The following is an 18881-nucleotide window of genomic DNA, read 5'->3' on the forward strand; positions in this document are numbered from 1 at the left end:
TGTATACAATGTAAGTGTTCATGGACACTGCCACAAAAAAATAATTAATCTACCTTTTGGTGTGAAAAGCAAAAGTAAATTTTATCAATTACTCACAATATTTATTTATATAACTTGCAAACTCCAATATATTACCTTAGAACATGGCAAATTAAGGGACACTGCATGATATTTACAAAAATTTCCTCAAAATGATCACATCATTACTTAGCCTTGACAACAATTACACTGAGAACTTACTATACAACTTAAATTAGGGTAATTTTGATATTAACAATGGTTATAAGCAACCAACTCGTCTTTCTTTAGTGAAAAATAACGAAAGAAATGTAAATGCCTTAGTTTTATAAATTTGTAAGATTTGGTGTCCAAATGAGAGGAAGACTTCTAAATAAGTGTAAGTTTTTTACAATCTGTTATATCCTCAATTCATCTGAAGTGACCTTTATGGTGGTTACTGCGTCCTTTATTGAAAATAATAAGACAGATGCTTTCTCCAATATGCCTTGCAAATGTCTCCACTTGCTCTTCACACAAATCGTTTAATTCAATTGTAATTTGCCCTATTTTAGGGGATTTAATGGAAAACAATGATTTGCCACGCCATTCGTAATTTCCAATGATCGAAAGTTTTTCCAAGAGCATACAATTTTCCAATATTGGTTCCAGCAACTCATCTGTCAATTGGCAAAAACTTAAATCGAGAAATCTTAAATTTGCGGCCAAATTTAGTATACATTGCTGGTAAGCTTCGTTAAAGTTGACGTAGTTGAGTGTCATTTGCTCAATTGACCCATAGTAGCAAAGCGGCTTTAAATATCGGAAAATGCATAAATCCGAGCTAAGCGAGTAACCAACACAGATGTTTAGGGTTTTTAAATGTTTGCCTATAATTTGTAATTGTTCTATTGTAAAATCTGGAGCATTTCTTAGGTCGAATGTCAAAATTTTCAATTGTGAAATGCGTTTGTGTACAACGTCGTGCAGTCGATTGGCAAAAGTTTCCAGAAGTGTAAATGCATCCCGTACAGTTATGTATTGCAAAACTTCGAGTAGACAATCATCATTTAAATCCAAAAGGCTGGAGCACTTTGCTGGCGATGGAGTAAAGTTCTGCAAATAAAAAAAAATAATTAATAATATTTTTTGAGCTGAGACTGGTCGGTGCCGCTTAAAGTTTCTATTTAGTTTTCTACTAAAGGTATTGCCGCTTGAGTCATATGTCTTTTTTATACCCTCCACCATAGGATGATGTTATACTTACTTTGTCGTTCCGTTTGTTACACCTCGAAATATCAAAATTATAATTAATTACTAATTCGTCCTAAAATTGACATAGACTTTGCCCATTACAACCTTGTCTATTGCCTCAATTTGTTTTAAATACTGGTGTTAAGAAAAGTCTTCAAAAGAAGTGAGTCATTCCGATATCTAACTGTCGCATCACCTTGAGCCCAATATGACCAATTTCCGAACAAAATTCCATAGTTTCACACTGATAAAAAAGTTCTATGTTGATTTTTCTATTTTTATACCCTCTACCATTGGATGGGGGTGTACTAATTTCGTCATTCTGTTTGTAACACTTCGATATATTGATCTGAGATCCAACAAAGTATATTCTTGATAGTATTGAAATTCTAAGTCGAATGCTACATCTTATGCCTCTGGACATTGTGGCTACCCAAAATGCTGCGACCACTACCGTGAGGCTAAGTGAACTTTCTCTATGGTTGTGTGACGCCTACCGACGCTGTGTTATCCTTGATACAATATCCGATGTTCCAGGCAGAGTGGATTACATCCTACCTAAGCCGCGTTTTGATAAAAAGTACTGTACCACTATTCCTGACAGATCCGATTGTAAGTACGATATTCCTGGTTCCAAACCAGACGAAGCCTCCTCCAAAAAACCCATGGTACGACCAAGAGTGTCGAGATGCTACTGAAGCCAAGAATGCGGCATATAGAGCAACCCTGCAATCAGTAGCAACGCGCCAGATGAAGGAGAGGTATCGGGAGAAAAGGAGAGAGGAGAAACGTCTATTCCGCAGAAAGAAAAAGGAAATGGAAAGACGTGAGTGCGAGCGAATTGAGATGTACAGGAGTCAGCGTGAAGTCCGGAAATTCTCTCAAAGAATTAAACACTAAACCGAGGGCTTTGGTGCAGGCACATCCTCCTGCAGAGACAAAGAAGGAAATCTGGTAACTGACACAGACAACTTGCTGAGGATATGGAAAGAATATTTTACCCAACTGCTAGTGTCCGATGTTGGCAGCGAAGAGGATACCGCAGAACCAATCCCTGATGATGGTATAGAATGTTTACCTCCTAGTCAGAATGAGGTCCAAGTAGCAGTAACCCGACTAAAGAACAACAAGGCTGCAGGAGCCGACGGATTACCCGCTGAACTATTTAAGACCGGAGGCGACACGCTGATAAGGCGTATGCATCAGCTTATCTGCGCAATCTGGCTAGAAGAACGCATACCCGATGATTGGAACCTCAGCATACTATGTCCCGTACACAGGAAAGGAGACAAGACGGAATGTGTCAACTACAGAGGAATAAGTCTCCTCCCCATCGCATACAAGATACTCTAGGGCGTACTGTGTGAAAGATTAAAACCTAAAGTCAATGAGATAATTGGGCCCTATCAATGCGGCTTTAGACCAGGTAAATCCACCCTAGACCAGATATTCACACTGCGCCAAATCCTGGAAAAGCCCAGAGAAGGACAAATCAACACCTACCACCTCTTTCACAGGTATTTCAAGCCATGTCTGAGTTTGGTATCCCTGCAAAATTAATAAGACTCTGCAGAATGACACTTGCTGATTCCTCAGTAAGAATAGGAAAGAATCTCTCCGAACCATTTAATACCAAACGAGGTTTCACACAAGGAGACAGCCTATCGTGTGATCTCTTTAATATCCTGCTGGAGAAGATTATACGAGATGCAGAAGTGAATAGATATGGCACACTTATCACAAGAGAGCACATGCTATTCGCCTATGCCGACGATATCGATATCATAGGCCAGTCACCGGAAGTAGTAACTGCAGCCTTTGAAAGAATCGAAAGAGAGTCAGTGAAAATGGGTCTAGCAGTAAATGGAGATAGGACGAAATGGATGGTTTCCACTCCCAAAAAGTGCTTGGAGTATTAGAGAGAAATTCTTCGTAAATTTAAGGACCAGTTTGCGTTTAGAATGAGCGCAGAAGATCGAGGCGCTTGGAACGCTATTCTACGTTGGGCTAGTGGAAGAAATATTCTGTCAAAGCAAATTAAAGTAAAGTAAGTAAACCAGACGACCAGGTGGGCTTTGGGGTGTACTGTCGAAAAGGTGTCATATCGAAAAGGTTGTCCGACCACTGCAGTGTGTATTAAGCGGAGATCCTTGAAATTGGCATAAATATCTTCCCAGACAGGCAGGCAGCCATTAAATCCCTGGAGAATGTATTTCTGAACACAAAAACCGCTTTGCTGTCTCAGTCATTGTGTCCGTCGTGACAGATCACTGTTTAATCGGAAAACATGCTGACAGACTGAAGGTTGCCAGGAACGACTTTTGCAGAAGCTGTGAGGACATCGAAGAAGATGAGACTATGGAACACCTTCTGAGTGTGTATCCCGCACAGGCAGTCATAAGGAGTTCCAATTTAGGTTCTCATTTCTTTGAGAAATTGTCTGATTTAGGGGATGTGAACATTCGCAAGTTGTTGGGATTTTTTAAAGCGATCTGGATGGTTCAACGATAGGAACTAAAAGGCATCTTCCTTCTTCTGTTCCTATGGTATCACAATGGACGAAAAAATCTAAGTGAGTCTGATGGCAGACTGGCACTTATTCCTAAACTAACCTAGCCATGTGTGCCCGTCTGTCTGTCGAAAGCACGCAATTTTTCGCAGGAGCAAAACTAGGCGCATGAAATTTTGCACAAATACTTCCCATTAGTGTAGGTCGGTTGAGATTTTAAACGGCCTTTATCGGTCCATGCTTTGATAAAGCTGCCATATAAATTGATCTCGGATCTTGAGCTTCTAGAGGCTGCAATTACCACCCGATTTGGGGATTTGAAACTCGTTTTGCTATGACTTCCAACATCCCTGTTATGTATGGTCCAAATCGCTCTATAACCTGATGTAGATTTTACATAATGGGAGTCATGCATGTACTTGTGTACGGTCCATAATTTGATGTGTCTTCTTTATGTTCAAACAAGCAAGGAAAGGCAAAAGTCGGAAATAATTCAAATCCGGGACCTAATCACGGCATTCGATAACGTATTCAATTCTGCATCGAACTATTTGCCAATACGAAAACAAACTTGGATCGAGGCATTCGATCGAAAACTTCCACCATCATAGATAAAGAACATATTGATAAAGATTTTGAAGTTCACAAATAGACTGCAAGATTACTCTTGTGAGTATAGATTTATGAGAGTTATCGAAGTAGATGCCACATGCAGAATTTTGCTCGCAATGTCATGCTGTTTGCGCCGTTTGCATTTTGTTCTTCTTTCCCTTGAAGGGAACTACGGCTTCGGCAGAGATGCTTGCTTTAAAGAAAAATAAAATCACTTATATTTTGCAAGTCGTATACCTTCATATTAAGTGGTGCAGTGGGAAGCATGACAAGAGATAGAATGAAGTCTAAAGGTGGCATTAGCAGCAGAGCTCCAAAGAACCATCTTAGCAGGCTTGCAAATATTATTGATCCTGTTCAGCACAATATGCTACACAGTTTGTGTGTATGCATGTGCGTTTTCTTAATTTTTTGTAACGAAGCAGAACATGGCTTCCCAACGAAGAAACGCTGAAAATTATTCCAAGGATGTTGCAGCAGCATCTACCATCATCTTCCTCATCAGCCTTACAATCAAAATCTGTGCTTTAAAGCCATAGTTGTTACTGCCATCACAATAATTATATGCAGGCTTTAACAAAACATTCCTTTTAAGCTCTGATATTAACTCGGACTCAGAAGCTTTCATTGATTGTTGGACTGAAGGGACAGTAAAATGAATATTATGACACGATGTTACCTAAGGCACTGTCCGTCCGTCCGTCTGTCTGTCCGTCCGTCCGTCTGTCTGTCCGTCCGTCCGTCTGTCCGTCCGTCCGTCCGTCTGTCTGTCTGTCCGTCCGTCCGTCCGTCCGTCCGTCTGTCCGTCCGTCTGTCCGTCCGTCCGTCTGTCTGTCGAAAGCACGCTAACTTCCGAAGGAGTAAAGCTATCCGCTTGAAATTTTGCACAAACACTTCTTATTAGAGTAGGTCGGTTGGTATTGTAAATGGGCCATATCGGTCCATGTTTTGATATAGCTGCCATATAAACCGATCTTGAGTCTTCACTTCTTGAGCCTCTAGAGTGCGCAATTCTTATCCGATTGGAATGAAATTTTGCACGACGTATTTTGTTATGATATCCAACAACTGTGCCAAGTATGGTTCGAATCGGTACATAAGCTGATATAGCTGCCATATAAACCGATCTGGGGACTTGACTTCTTGAGCTTCTAGAGTGCACAATTCCTATCCGATTTGGCTGAAATTTTGCATGACGTATTTTATTCTTACTTTCAACAACTGTGTCAAATAAGGTTCAAATCGGTTCATAACCTGATATAGCTGCCATATAAACCGATCTGGGATCTTCACTTCTTGAGCCTCTAGAGGTCGCAATTATTATCCGATTTGCCGGAAATTTTGTACGTCAGATCCACCATCAACATACGTGTTTATTATGGTCTGAATCGGTCTATAGCCCGATACAGCTCCCATATAAATCGATCTCTCTATTTAACTTCTTGAGCCCCCAAAGGGCGCAATTCTTATTCGAATTGGCTGACATTTTACACAGGTCTCTAACATAAATATAATTTAATTGTGGTCCAAACCGGACCATATCTTGATATTGGTCTAATAGCAGAGCAAATCTTTTCTTATATCCTTTTTTGCCTAAGAAGAGATGGCGGGAAAAGAACTCGATAAATGCGATCCATGGTGGAGGGTATATAAGATTCGGCCCGGCCGAACTTAGCACGCTTTTACTTGTTCATATTGTATTACGCTCATGAGTCTATCAAGATCAGTAATAAGCAGAAATGCTCCAAAATTTGTAATTGACAGCCTCAGAACTACAATATTTCCCAGTAATGCAATTATTCGAAAAAAAACCAGTAAAAAGATCAGTCAAGCCGAACTTTGAATACACAATATAATAGATTCGTTTGAATCTTCACACAAATTAGGTGAAATTATACAACCAAGACAATAAAATGTTTAGTACCACTATACGACATATAAAACACTTCTATCATAAACACCCTCTGCCTATAGAATAAGGGTGTATTAATTTGTCCAGTCTTCTGTGGAAACAATTTAAGTTAGCTATTTCAAATTTTAAATGGGCAAAATCATTTCATGTCTATTTTCTCACATACCAAATCAAATAAAATTGGCCTCTTGAATCCCTAGAAATCTCAAACATCCAAATATAACTTCTTCATAACTGCTTCTAATGTTGGGTTAGGTAAGGTTGGATGTGAATGATACCGGACGAAGGCGTCAATGTATCATCCGGGGCCATATTGTGGCCCCTTGTGATTTCTAAATAGCCTTTCTTTCTCAGATCCAGGTAGATTAACGGGCGTTGCCAAAAAAAAAAAAAAAAATTCAGCGGTGGTTATTCCCTCCCAATGCTGGCGACATTTGTGAGGTACTGTATCATTTGGTATAGCACTCATGTAAAAGCTTCTCTACAAAGAGGAGTCGCACTGCGGTACGTAGTTCGGACTCGCCTATAAAAAGGAGGTCCCCTATCAATGAGCATAAACTTGAATCGGACAGTACTCATTGATATGTGATAAGTTTGCCACTGTTCCTTATTGGAATGTTCATAGACAAAATTTGCATTTGCCAATGATTTCGGAACATTTCATGAATGCACCCACTTGTACCACTTTGATGATAGAAAGACAGATTTCAATCAAAACAGCTCTCTCATTACATGGCACATCTTTGAGGCCGACTGCCTGTGCAGTCGATCCAGATCGTCCCGACAACGATGCATTGTTTCTGATCCAATACTCGTACCCACAACAGCCTTAAGAACCGCCTGACTACCACTGAATATGCGGACATCTGGCAAGTCAATACTTATTGACAGCACTAACTCCCCATCGGTAAAGATATCCAACCTTCTAAACCTAATAAGCCACTCAGTCAGGGCAGGCATCAGAATACGCAGACTACAGTCGACAGATTCCGACCTCGCACAGTGGGAGAAAATCGAAAAAAGACTAGTAAAAAATATGTCATTTGAGAACGGATAAAGATAACTCTTTGAAATGGTTAAGGCTGATGTGTTATAGAGATTTCGTGGAAAATGTAAAGGTCCTAGGTGGTACGGGCGCCTCTTAGCAAGCCCCAAAAATTGGTCACGTTGGCATTTTGAAAAATTGTTCGAGCTGCAAAATCTTCTTCCGGACCGAACTAGTACCAATGAACGACTCCCTAAATGGAACGACCGATACTAGTTCTATCTCTTTCACTCTTATAGTTCCATAGTTCTTTGTCTCTTTTTTTGTTTAATTTTCAGTTTCGTTTCATCTGTTTTACTCAACTGTTTCAGCTGTGTCGACAGCTGGTTGGATATTAAATATATCGATAGCATTTACTATATTTAATTTCATTCATTGGTCTTTATTGGAAAAACTTGCTTAAGCGGCTAGCTTTACTCCTTCGGAAGTTAGCGTGCTTTCGACTGACAGACGGACGGACGGACAGACGGACGATCGATATAAAATGTCGCGACGATCAAGAATATATATACTTTATGGGGTCTCAGACAAATATTTCGAGTAGTTACAAACAGAATGACGAAATTAGTATTCCCCCCATCCTATGGTGGAGGGTATAAAAAACCACATATTTAAAGCGAAGACTCACGAAACCCTATATACGAGCATATAGGGTTTCCCTCCCCTTTCCCTTCACGGGAAAGAAAATAATGGATATTTAGAAAATGAAAACGAAGCAAACATCATGCCATTAACCCGTTGCCATATCCAAGATGACAATAACATAAAGAACATGCAGACGCACTCCAAATGCAAGGCGAAACCAGTAAGGAAGGGCAAGCCGACTGTATAATACCCTACACCTACCCTATAAGTACAATGTGGGAGCTATATCCAATTCTGAACCAATTTTGATGGACCTCGGCGAGCAAACATGTTCAAACTGTAAAAACTACGGTTGACAAATGACAACATTATGGCGATTTTGAGCAAACAGCTCTCGTCGAGGAAAGCGTTGTGCAAAATTTTGGCAAGATTGATAAAGCAATGCGCTTGCAGTGGCTCTTGGGGTGAAAATATGGCGATATACATATATGAGAGCTATATCTAAATCTGGGCCGATTTCTATGAAATTCACCAGTAATATCGAGAGTCATAAGAAAATCCTTCCAGCAAACTTTCGAGAGAATTGGTTAAAAAATGAGCACTCAAAATCGGACGAACAGCTATACCTAATATATATATATATATATATATATATATATATATATATATATATATATATATATATATATATATATATATATATATATATATATATATATATATATATATATATATATATATATATATATATATATATATATATATATTTATATATATATATATACGAGGTATATCTGAATCTGAGCCGATTTCAATGAAGTAAGTTCACCTGGAAAGTCGTAAATCATAAGAGAATCCTTCGCTACAAATTTTTAAAAATCGTAAAAAAATAAATATAGTAATTGTTATAACAATTTTTGCATTATCAGTCTAAATGGAATGTATATGGAAGCTACATCTAAGTCTTAACCGATTTCTTCCTAATGTCTGATGCCAATTTAAAGATGTTCGGATGAACCTGGCGCAGGTTAGTTGGGAGCACCACAGAGGCCGGAACTTTGAGTTCTGATTTGTGTGGTGTTCATTGCTGTCACGAGAAGCTTAGCTGTAGCTACCGGGCGCGTCCACAGGTTGCGGATTGTGGAATGCTCCATACGGAGTAGCTGCTACGGCAGTCGCGGACAATCAGCGGTATCAAGCGGAGAGTCTCAGCGAGACGCCGGGCGGCACCGGCTCTTGCACAAATACTGCGTGCCTACGATGCTCGATATGACAAGGCGAGTTATACGCGCCTTTAAATAGCCAATGGCCACCCTGTTACCGTGGTCCTTTGGACCGGAACGAGCTTGCTCACCTACCGGAGCTTGACTCCTCCTCCAACAACATGTTCGGAAGAAAATTGCTACCTGTTTTTTGTACACAAACTATCAAACCGAATCAGTTATTCCTGCCTGGAGATGGACGATGGGTAAATATCCAATAGGTATTAACCCCTTAAATGGGGTAAATTACCGGGTATTTACCCATTTATACCCTAAAGCTGGGTATTTATAATTTTGCAGATATCTTGGGTATACAAATTTTTTCCAAACAATTTTTTATGATTTCGTATTTTTTGTATGTATACCTGACCTTCTGATCTCATAAAATCGTAATTTAGTTATATACAGCCGCTATATAGACCGAGAGAGAGACTTAAAGTCTTGAGGCAGTAAATTGGTAATTTTTCATCCGATTACGATGAAATTTGGCACAGTGGGTTTTGCTGGACCTCTTCCTGGGGAGTGTGGTAAAATCGCACCATATTTGGATATATCTGCCCTTTAGACCGACCGCCCGATCTCCCGATATAGGGTATTAAGGCCATAAAAGATCCATTTATTATCCGTTTTGATCACAGTGAGTGATCATTCCTCTACCCATTCCTGTCAGATGAGGTCAAGATCAGAACGTATTTGGATATGGCTGTCATATACGCCGATATAGGGTAGATGTAACAAACTGCTACAACCACAACAAGAATCATTCCCATGGCAGCCGGTTGTACGTACCGGATTGACCTGATGAATTCTTTCATCGGCAAGGGCTGCCGCCTCAGTGTACTACACACTGCTACAACAACAAAAGTTCGCTAAAATGAGAAATAATGTTCCAAAAATGCACTGATTTTGATAAACATATCTGCGTACACTTAGCCTTTAAAAGGTGCATTTTTAATACGACTTCTCTGAAATTTGAAATAGAGAGTTTAAGTTGACCTGTCTAATTAGGCGCACAGAACAAAGCTGATTTGAGCAAACGACATGTTTTTCCTTTACAATACACTGAAAACAACTCGTTTTGGCTGTACAGAGTATTAAAGAAAAATGACTCGTTTTCCACAAAAACGTGCCATTCAGGGTTTGTGAATTGATGCAACTGCCAAAATTGTGCTAAATAATCACAACACTAAATTAATAAAATCAAAATTTTGTTGAAATATTATATTGCTGTGCTACAAAAGGAAAATACTCTTAAAAGCATCGTTTCAAACTAGAAGACATATCTTTTTGACAAGATTTTTACTGATGAGTTTGGTGTGGTACCAAACGAAATCGAGATCTGATGAACCAGCCTAATTCTATTGCAAAGCCAAAACACATTTTTTGCTGAACTTTAAACAAAATGTTTTTATTTTTCTATTTGTGATAGAAACAGAGAACCTTACGGTTTGCATCCTGACAATTTCCCATTGTATAATTTATTTCAAGACCGAATAATTTAGCGCAAAACATATCAAAATTAAAAAAAAAACTATAAAATACCCACAAGTTAACAGAATTTACTATAGAAAATAAAACTTAACAATAACTAATCATAAAATTTTAATTTCAGTTTAAAAAATGGAAATTGCAAAATTAAAAATTTCATAAAAATCGTTGTCCAAAACTACAGGAACAAAACGAGATACTGTAAACATTGCATAAAGATCCTATATCCCCTTGTTTTCAATTGGACCACTGTGTGACAATATTTTGTATGGTGCTACAATTAAGGCATATCGTTCAACTTTTGTGTTCGTAAATTGATATCCGCATTTTAAAGCATACTTTTAGGCGCCTATTATATGCTTAAGTGAGATATGGGTGTAATTTCATTGTATGTATATTTACCTTTTCCAACCAGTTCCGGTCATTTGCTTGGTCTGCTACCTCTGGCACGACAATTTTCGACGAATCCATTATTTTATTCATTGGCACAATTTTTGTGAGACTTTATTATGAGATATTAACATTTTACTTCGTCGTTTATTTGAAACAGTGAGCTTTTGTTTTGTAATAATTAAACAACGACGATAAGTATCACTTTTCTGTGGATGTATTCTTGCTCGACTGTTGTGTTCGTCGAGAACCGAAAACAAATGGATGAAAGCAAAAACTAAAAACAGCTGCTTTGATTGCATCCCAACATGTTGATAACGTTCAAAGGCACATGGTAACGGACTTTTTAAAGCACTGTTGATTTTAAGAGAAGGTACGAGATATTCAAAATATTTTACACTCGGGCCATTTTTAAATAAATAGCGAAAAAATACTTTGTTTGCAATTGATGTTACGAAAAAACTAAAGAGGATAGTTTTCGCGTATCCAAATCAATTGTTATACAAAAACAAGATAAAAACAAGCACGTTGATAGTGGTTGGTGTGCTGTAAACTCTGGCTTTCCTTTTCCATTGCAAAAAATCCAATATCTTGTTTACACTGGGAACAAATCTAGGTTGCGACTAAATTTTGAAAATCTCCCATACATTTTTGGTGTGAGCTAATCTTCTTATCTGAGGAGATTTGAGTAAATTTAAAATTCTCTAGAAAAAACAAATTTCCCACAAAACTACCAAGATGGCAGGTATAATTAGTTTTTATTAGGTTGTTGTAGCCGTAGATAGCTACCAAGTGAATGCTGATGTTGAAAGGCGGGGAAATTAACGTTTGGCTCAAATAGGAAGATTGTGGTAAGAGCTACCCCTTTTTGGCTCTTGGATATCTGAGAAATTTTCAGGCATTTGAAAAGGACGGTTAAAGTTTGTTTGCTACGAGGATGACGTTGTTATCATGATGTGTGGCCCTTCAGACGTAAACCCTCGAAAGATCAAATGGGTACTATTTACCAATCCTAGGTCACTTCGTATATTCAGGGGACCTCTCCTGGATGTGATGGAGCTGCCGCTCTCACTACTGAGGTTCCTGAAAAGCCTTTGCAATGTCAGGACTTTGACCTTGCGCTGGACACATTGGCGAAGTTAAGCTTGATTTGTGTGGATGAGGAGGAGTCATAGAGGGTTAAGCACCTGTTAGGGGATTGGCCTGAAATTGCGACAGTAGGTGCAGGATTATGGCTTCACAAACACCTATTTTCTTGTCTAAATTATTTTCGTGCAATAGGCCTTTCGCCAATCTTGACTATTATAGCTTTAAAAAGCATATTGGAGGGAACTTCTCCTTGAACGCCTGGCCGTTTTGTCATGCATGTTGTCTCCTAATCTTCTTTCCAATGTCTGGCATTGTACTGACGTAAATTTTATCAGTGTTCCTCTGCGCTTTTTGAATCTTTCGGGGGCGACACAATGGAATGAAAATGATAGTGAACGAGGTTGTTAAATGCGTGCTATTATATACCCTATGTTTTAAAACCATAACAGCAGCAAACACAAATTATAAAATATTTATTTTTAAGTTTATATTTTTGTACGGCGAATTCAAAAATTAATTGACATATCAAATTCTCTCAGCTGGGTTGATGCGGTCACCTGATAAATACGCCTTGGTTGTAACAATGCAGGAAATCAAAACCAAAATTCATAGCATGACCAATAAGTACAAGTAAATTTTTGTTTCTTAAAATATTTATAATATTCATTTTATTTGTTTATTTGTTTATTTGTTCATTCAGTTTGCAGCATATATAATAATATATATTTTCGACCCTACAAAACGATGGAAAGTGATTAGATGATTGGGGCACACACACCGATAGGAAAGTGTACATACCCCACCCAAAGGCCAAGTTTTACAAAATAAAATCTGTGGTAACGAACGAAACAAACGACCACCATATACAAACAGTTGTTACGAAGCAATGACATTGTTGTCCGGCCCGGTCCGGGATGGCTACGAGCACCATACAGATTGAATCGTTGGGCTCTGATTTGTGTGGTGTTCCTCGTTATCTGGAAAAGCTCAGCTGGGAGCTAGTGGGCCCGTCCACAGATTGCGGGTACTGGAATACTTCGTAATTCTTCGGGGCTATTGCAATTGAGGAGTAGCTCAGTGGCACCGGCTCGACAAGGCGAATTTGTTGGCACCTTTTGATAACCAACCTTTCCTTCATGTTCCCGCAACGATCGATCCTATGGACCGGAACAAATCTTGCTCACATGTAGGAGCTCGACGAAGATCGCTGCCCAACACTCCACACACCCCTATGTGTGTGTGGCTACAACAACAGTGTATTGTGTTTGTCTTTCCGACTACTGCTATATATCCAAATCAAAGAACACTCTTACACTCTCCTTCGTTGGCAACATAAGTTGTCTTCTTTGTGGCTTTTTTATATAAACTATATAATAAAAACGATGTTGAAACCAAAATGTAAAAAAAAACAAATCTTACAATAGGCTGTAACACCAAACTAAAGTTCAAGAAAACATAGCGATCAACATACCCACCACTGCTTTTTATAGAAAATCAATTTTGAAATTATTGTGATCTTTGTTGGATAATGTTGGAGAATATAGATATGTATAACTTGTCACTCAACCGTTGGATTGGGTCATTACTGTTGAGTTGAATTCGTTTATTGGAATTAAAAACAGTGACGATATGTTACAAAGCATCGTAATGAAAGACATGGTTGTAAAAAATTGTACATAGAAAATAAAGTAGTTTCTTCTCTTAATCGATTAGTTAATGCCATTACATGTTAATCATACGTTAATGAATTTCACAATTAAAGGCTGGTACTACGTTTTTTTTTTGGAAAATTTTCCCTAAAGGCTGACACTACGTTCTTTTTTACGGAAAATTTTCCGAAAATCGTTCTTTAGGTGGTTTGACAAGGTTGATTTTTTGGGGTTTTTTTTTTGCCAAAATGTGGCATCAAACAATTTATCAGCGGCTTACGAGCATGTGTACACACAAATGTGAGTGTATGGGTCGTACTGAAATTCTTTGTAATTAATATATATTGAAACACAAAACAATTTAAAAAGAGACAAATGCGGAATTTATTTTTAAAAATAATTAGATTTTGCAGTATTTTCACTGTCAGCATCTCCCACTTTTATCCAAACATTGTTGTTGTAATTGCAAGACCAAAAGCACAACACATTCTTTCACAAACCTTATTATTTCGTACATATTGATTGAGTTGCATGTTGTGAAAGAAATATTTATCTTTCTTTCGAGTATATTTACTTATATTAAAAAAATTCTTTCTTATTTATGCATCCACAAACAATTTATTTTTTTTTTCAACCAGAGTAAATACATGTGAGCAACATCACTAACACTAACAAACACCCAGTCACAATAAGAAGTTTGACGATCGCGTTTATTTTGCGAAAGAAAATGACTTGTTGCAAAGCGACTGTGGTTGTGCTCTTAATGGACGGCCCGAAATGAAAATTTTCCCCCAGATGAAAAAACAAGTTATGACGAGACGAACACATTTCGGCAAAATTTTCCGTTAATTTTTTTTATATGGAGTTTCAACGCGAAAACCGAATATAGTACCGGTCTTAAGTCGTTCTTTCAGTGGTTTGACAAGGTTACCACATTTGATTTTTTTGGGTTTCTTTGGCCAAAATGTCGCCATTTATGTTTAAAAGTTAATGTGGCACCAACCAATTTATCAGCTGCTTACGTACATGCTACACACAAATGTGAGTGTGTTGACCATACTCACCCTGCCAACATTTTGAAGTGCCATTCATCGGCAATGGCCATGTTGTTGTTGTTGTACCAGTTTGGTGTACACTGAGGCGGCAGCCCTTGACGATGCAGGACTTCATCGGGTCAATCCGGTACGTACAACCGGCTGCCATGGGTTTGAATCGCCATGTAGTGACGCCTTACAGTTGTCTGATCTGATAAAAAAAAACAAGTAAAAAGGCGTTAAGTTCGGCCGGGCCGAACTTTGGATACCCACCACCTCGGGTATATATGTAAACAACCTTTCGTCAAAATCCAGTGAAAAATGCATACCTTATGCCCCATAGCAGCTATATAGACATATCAAACGATTTAGACCAAATGCTTATAAGTACAAGTCATTGTTCAACCGAGAGATCGGTCTATATGGCAGCTATATCCAAATCTGTTCAATCTGAGCCAAATTGAAGACAAACATTGAGGAGCCAACACAGCTCACTGTCCCGAATTTCGGCGACATCGGACAATAAATGCGCTTTTTATGGGCCCAAAACCATAAATCAAGAGATCGGTCTATATGGCAGCTATATCCAAATCTGAACCGATCAGGGCCAAATTGACGGAGGATGTCGAAGGGCCCAACGTAACTCACTGTCCCAAATTTCAGCAAAATCGGATAATAAATGTGGCTTTTATGGGCCCAAGACCCTAAATCGGAGGATCGGTCTATATGGCAGCTATATCCAAATTTCAACCGATCTGGGCCAAATTGACGGAGGATATTGAAGGGCCCAACGCAACTCACTGTCCCAAATTTCAGCAAAATCGGACAATAAATGTGGCTATTATGGGTCTAAGACCCTTAATCGGCGGATCGGTCTATATGGGGGCTATATCAAGATATAGTACCAATATAGCCCATCTTCGAACTTAACCTGCTTATGCACAAAAAAAGAGTCTGTGCAAAATTTCAGCTCAATATCTCTATTTTTAAAGACTGTCGCGTGATTTCAACAGACAGACGGACGGACATGTCTAGATCGTCTTAGATTTTTACGCTGATCAAGAATATATATACTTTATAGGGTCGGAAATGGATATTTCGATGTGTTGCAAACGGAATGACAAAATGAATATACCCCAATCCTTCGGTGGTGGGTATAAAAACTATTGTTTGTGTTTTTCAAAAACAAAATACACAAACAATCGCATTTTATCTTCTCAATAGGCATTCAGGAGATAATTTTTTTTTAATTCCAAGTGTTTTTCACATATTTATACCCTAGACCATTACTGTGGTACAGTGAATTAGTTTGTTACACCCAAAAGGAAGAGAGATAGACCCATTGATAAGTATACCGAACGATTCAGAATCACTTTCTGATTCGATTTAGCTATGTCCGTCTGTCTGTCTGTCCGTCCGTCTGCCTGTCCGTCTGCCTGTCCGTCTGTCTGTCTGTCCGTCTGTCTGTCCGTCTGTCTGTCTGTCCATGTTAATTTGTGTACAAACTACAGGTCGCAATTTTCATCCGATCGTTTTCAAATTTGATGGGCATGTTTTTCGGCCTAGAGACGAAGCCTATTGAAATTGGAAAAAATCGGTTCAGATTTGGATATAGCTTCCATATATATGTTCGTCCGATTTGCAGTAATAATGCAATAAAATAGTCATTTATTACCCGATTCTCTCAAAATTCAACAGAAAGGATTTTCTTATGACTCTCGATATATATATATATATATATATATATATATATATATATATATATATATATATATATATATATATATATATATATATATATATATATATATATATATATATATATATATATATATATATATATATATATATATATATATATATATATATATATATATATATATATATATCGCCCGCCCACTGCGCATTTATTGACCAATTTTCACAAAATTTTGTACAACGGTTTCCTCGACGAATTCTACAATATACATAAAGTTTTGTCGAAATCGGGTTAGATTTAGATATAAAGGGTGATTTTTTTGAGGTTAGGATTTTCATGCATTAGTATTTGACAGATCACGTGGGATTTCAGACATGGTGTCAAAGAGAAAGATGCTCAGTATGCTTTGACATTTCATCATGAATAGACTTACTAACGAGCAACGCTTGCAAATCATTGAATTTTATTACCAAAATCAGTGTTCGGTTCGAAATGTGTTCATTCACCGTTCAGCGATGAGGCTCATTTCTGGTTGAATGGCTACGTAAATAAGCAGAATTGCCGCATTTGGAGTGAAGAGCAACCAGAAGCCGTTCAAGAACTGCCCATGCATCCCGAAAAATGCACTGTTTGGTGTGGTTTGTACGCTGGTGGAATCATTGGACCGTATTTTTTCAAAGATGCTGTTGGACGCAACGTTACGGTGAATGAACACATTTCGAACCGAACACTGATTTTGGTAATAAAATTCAATGATTTGCAAGCGTTGCTCGTTAGTAAGTCTATTCATGATGAAATGTCAAAGCATACTGAGCATCTTTCTCTTTGACACCATGTCTGAAATCCCACGTGATCTGTCAAATACTAATGCATGAAAATCCTAACCTCAAAAAAATCACCCTTTAGCTATATTACATTTTTAACATATTTTCTTTGCTCGAAATTTGATATAGGAATTTAATAATCTATCTGGATACATCTAAAATGTTTCAGAATTAGATGTAGCCCCCCCCCTTTTGTGTTTATAGAGTACGTGTAGGATATTATAAAGTCGGCACCGCCCGACATTTGCCTTTCCTTACTGGTTTTTTCTTTCTTATGTGGTCGTTTGTTTTGCTTGCAGCGCACATGGCATTGTCCAAAGAATTGTCAAAGTTATTGGTTCAAAAATTTGTGGTGTGATAAGTGTTAAAGGTTTTTAATAATTAATTTAAGTAATAGAAAGAGGAGAACATTCTTTTAAATCAATAAATTTTTTTTATCAAATAATAAACACCGAATGTGATTCAACTAAAAAAGAACATAAATCTTGTCATAACTAAAGTCTAAAAAAATTTTTAAGTTAAGTTTTAATGTTTTTACATTTTTGTTTATATTCCTAATCAATAATAATAAAAACATGAGAAGAAAAATTAAATCTTTTGAATCGTCTTTTTTCAATACTTGGCGTCTCATTTGCGGCACTCTTATTAGGATCGTTTGTGATTCCTTCCTTGAGTCACTACAAAGATACTTTATGAAGTGGCTCTTAAGTAACGCCAAAAAACTGTCTCAGGCGGGGAACAGTTTCTCCCGTATGAACTAACTTTTACGACAAAAAATCAGCTATCCCGGCGTTGAAATTTCATATTTAAATACGTTGTTGCAATTTCAACCAAAACCCACCCCTTCAAAATTAATAAATAAAACTGTTTAAAAAGAAACAACTTCAGCTATTATTTGTAAAAATAATTAGATTTTGTAGTATTTTCGTTGGTATTAGTTATATAAGCACAACTTTCCAAAAGCCTTTGCCAGCATCTTCCACTTGTATAATGTTGTTCTAATAGCAAGACCAAAAGCACAAGACTTTCTTTCACAATCGTTATAACTTCGTACAGATTTCTTGCAATAGCTTGTTATGAAAGAAATATTTATTTTTATACCCTCCACCATAAGATGGGGGGTATACTAATTTCGTCATTCTGATTGTAACTACTCGAAATATTCGTCTTAGATCCCATAAAGTATATATATTCTTGATCGTCGTGAAATTTTATGTCGATCTAGCCATGTCCGTCCGTCTGTCCGTCCGTCCGTCTGTCTGTCGAAAGCACGATAACTTCCGAAGGAGTAAAGCTAGCCGCTTGAAATTTTGCACAAGTACTTCTTATTAGTGTAGGTCGGTTGGTATTGTAAATGGGCCATATCGGTTCATGTTTTGATATAGCTGCCATATAAACCGATCTTGGGTCTTGACTTTTTGAGCCTCTAGAGTGCGCAATTCTTATCAGATTGGAATAAAATTTTGCACTACGTGTTTTTTTATGATATCCAACAACTGTGCCAAGTATGGTTCAAATCGGTTCATAACCTG

General features: G+C 37.8%; 1 protein-coding gene across 1 annotated transcript; it reads right to left on the reverse strand.

Annotated features, from left to right (window-relative positions):
• Window positions 1–75: 75 nt before the first annotated feature.
• On the reverse strand, window positions 76–11311 carry LOC106091380 (uncharacterized). Its single transcript, XM_013257882.2, has 2 exons — window positions 11067–11311; window positions 76–1113 (listed from the first exon to the last, which is right to left on the reverse strand). Exons 1-2 carry the CDS (start codon window positions 11145–11147, stop codon window positions 430–432), a joined length of 765 nt encoding a protein of 254 aa, XP_013113336.2. The 5' UTR covers window positions 11148–11311; the 3' UTR covers window positions 76–429.
• Window positions 11312–18881: the final 7570 nt, after the last annotated feature.

The sequence above is a fragment of the Stomoxys calcitrans genome, chromosome 3 (assembly GCF_963082655.1).
Source record: "Stomoxys calcitrans chromosome 3, idStoCalc2.1, whole genome shotgun sequence".
NCBI classification, from domain to species: Eukaryota; Metazoa; Arthropoda; class Insecta; order Diptera; family Muscidae; genus Stomoxys; species Stomoxys calcitrans.

Excerpts from the sequence above, each read along its gene's own strand:
- LOC106091380 (XM_013257882.2), bottom strand. The coding sequence starts at position 11,147 with ATGAATAAAATAATGGATTCGTCGAAAATTGTCGTGCCAGAGGTAGCA. Across the intron at positions 1,114-11,066 it reads ACCGGAACTGGTTGGAAAAG|AACTTTACTCCATCGCCAGC; the intron begins GTAAATATACAT and ends TTTTATTTGCAG.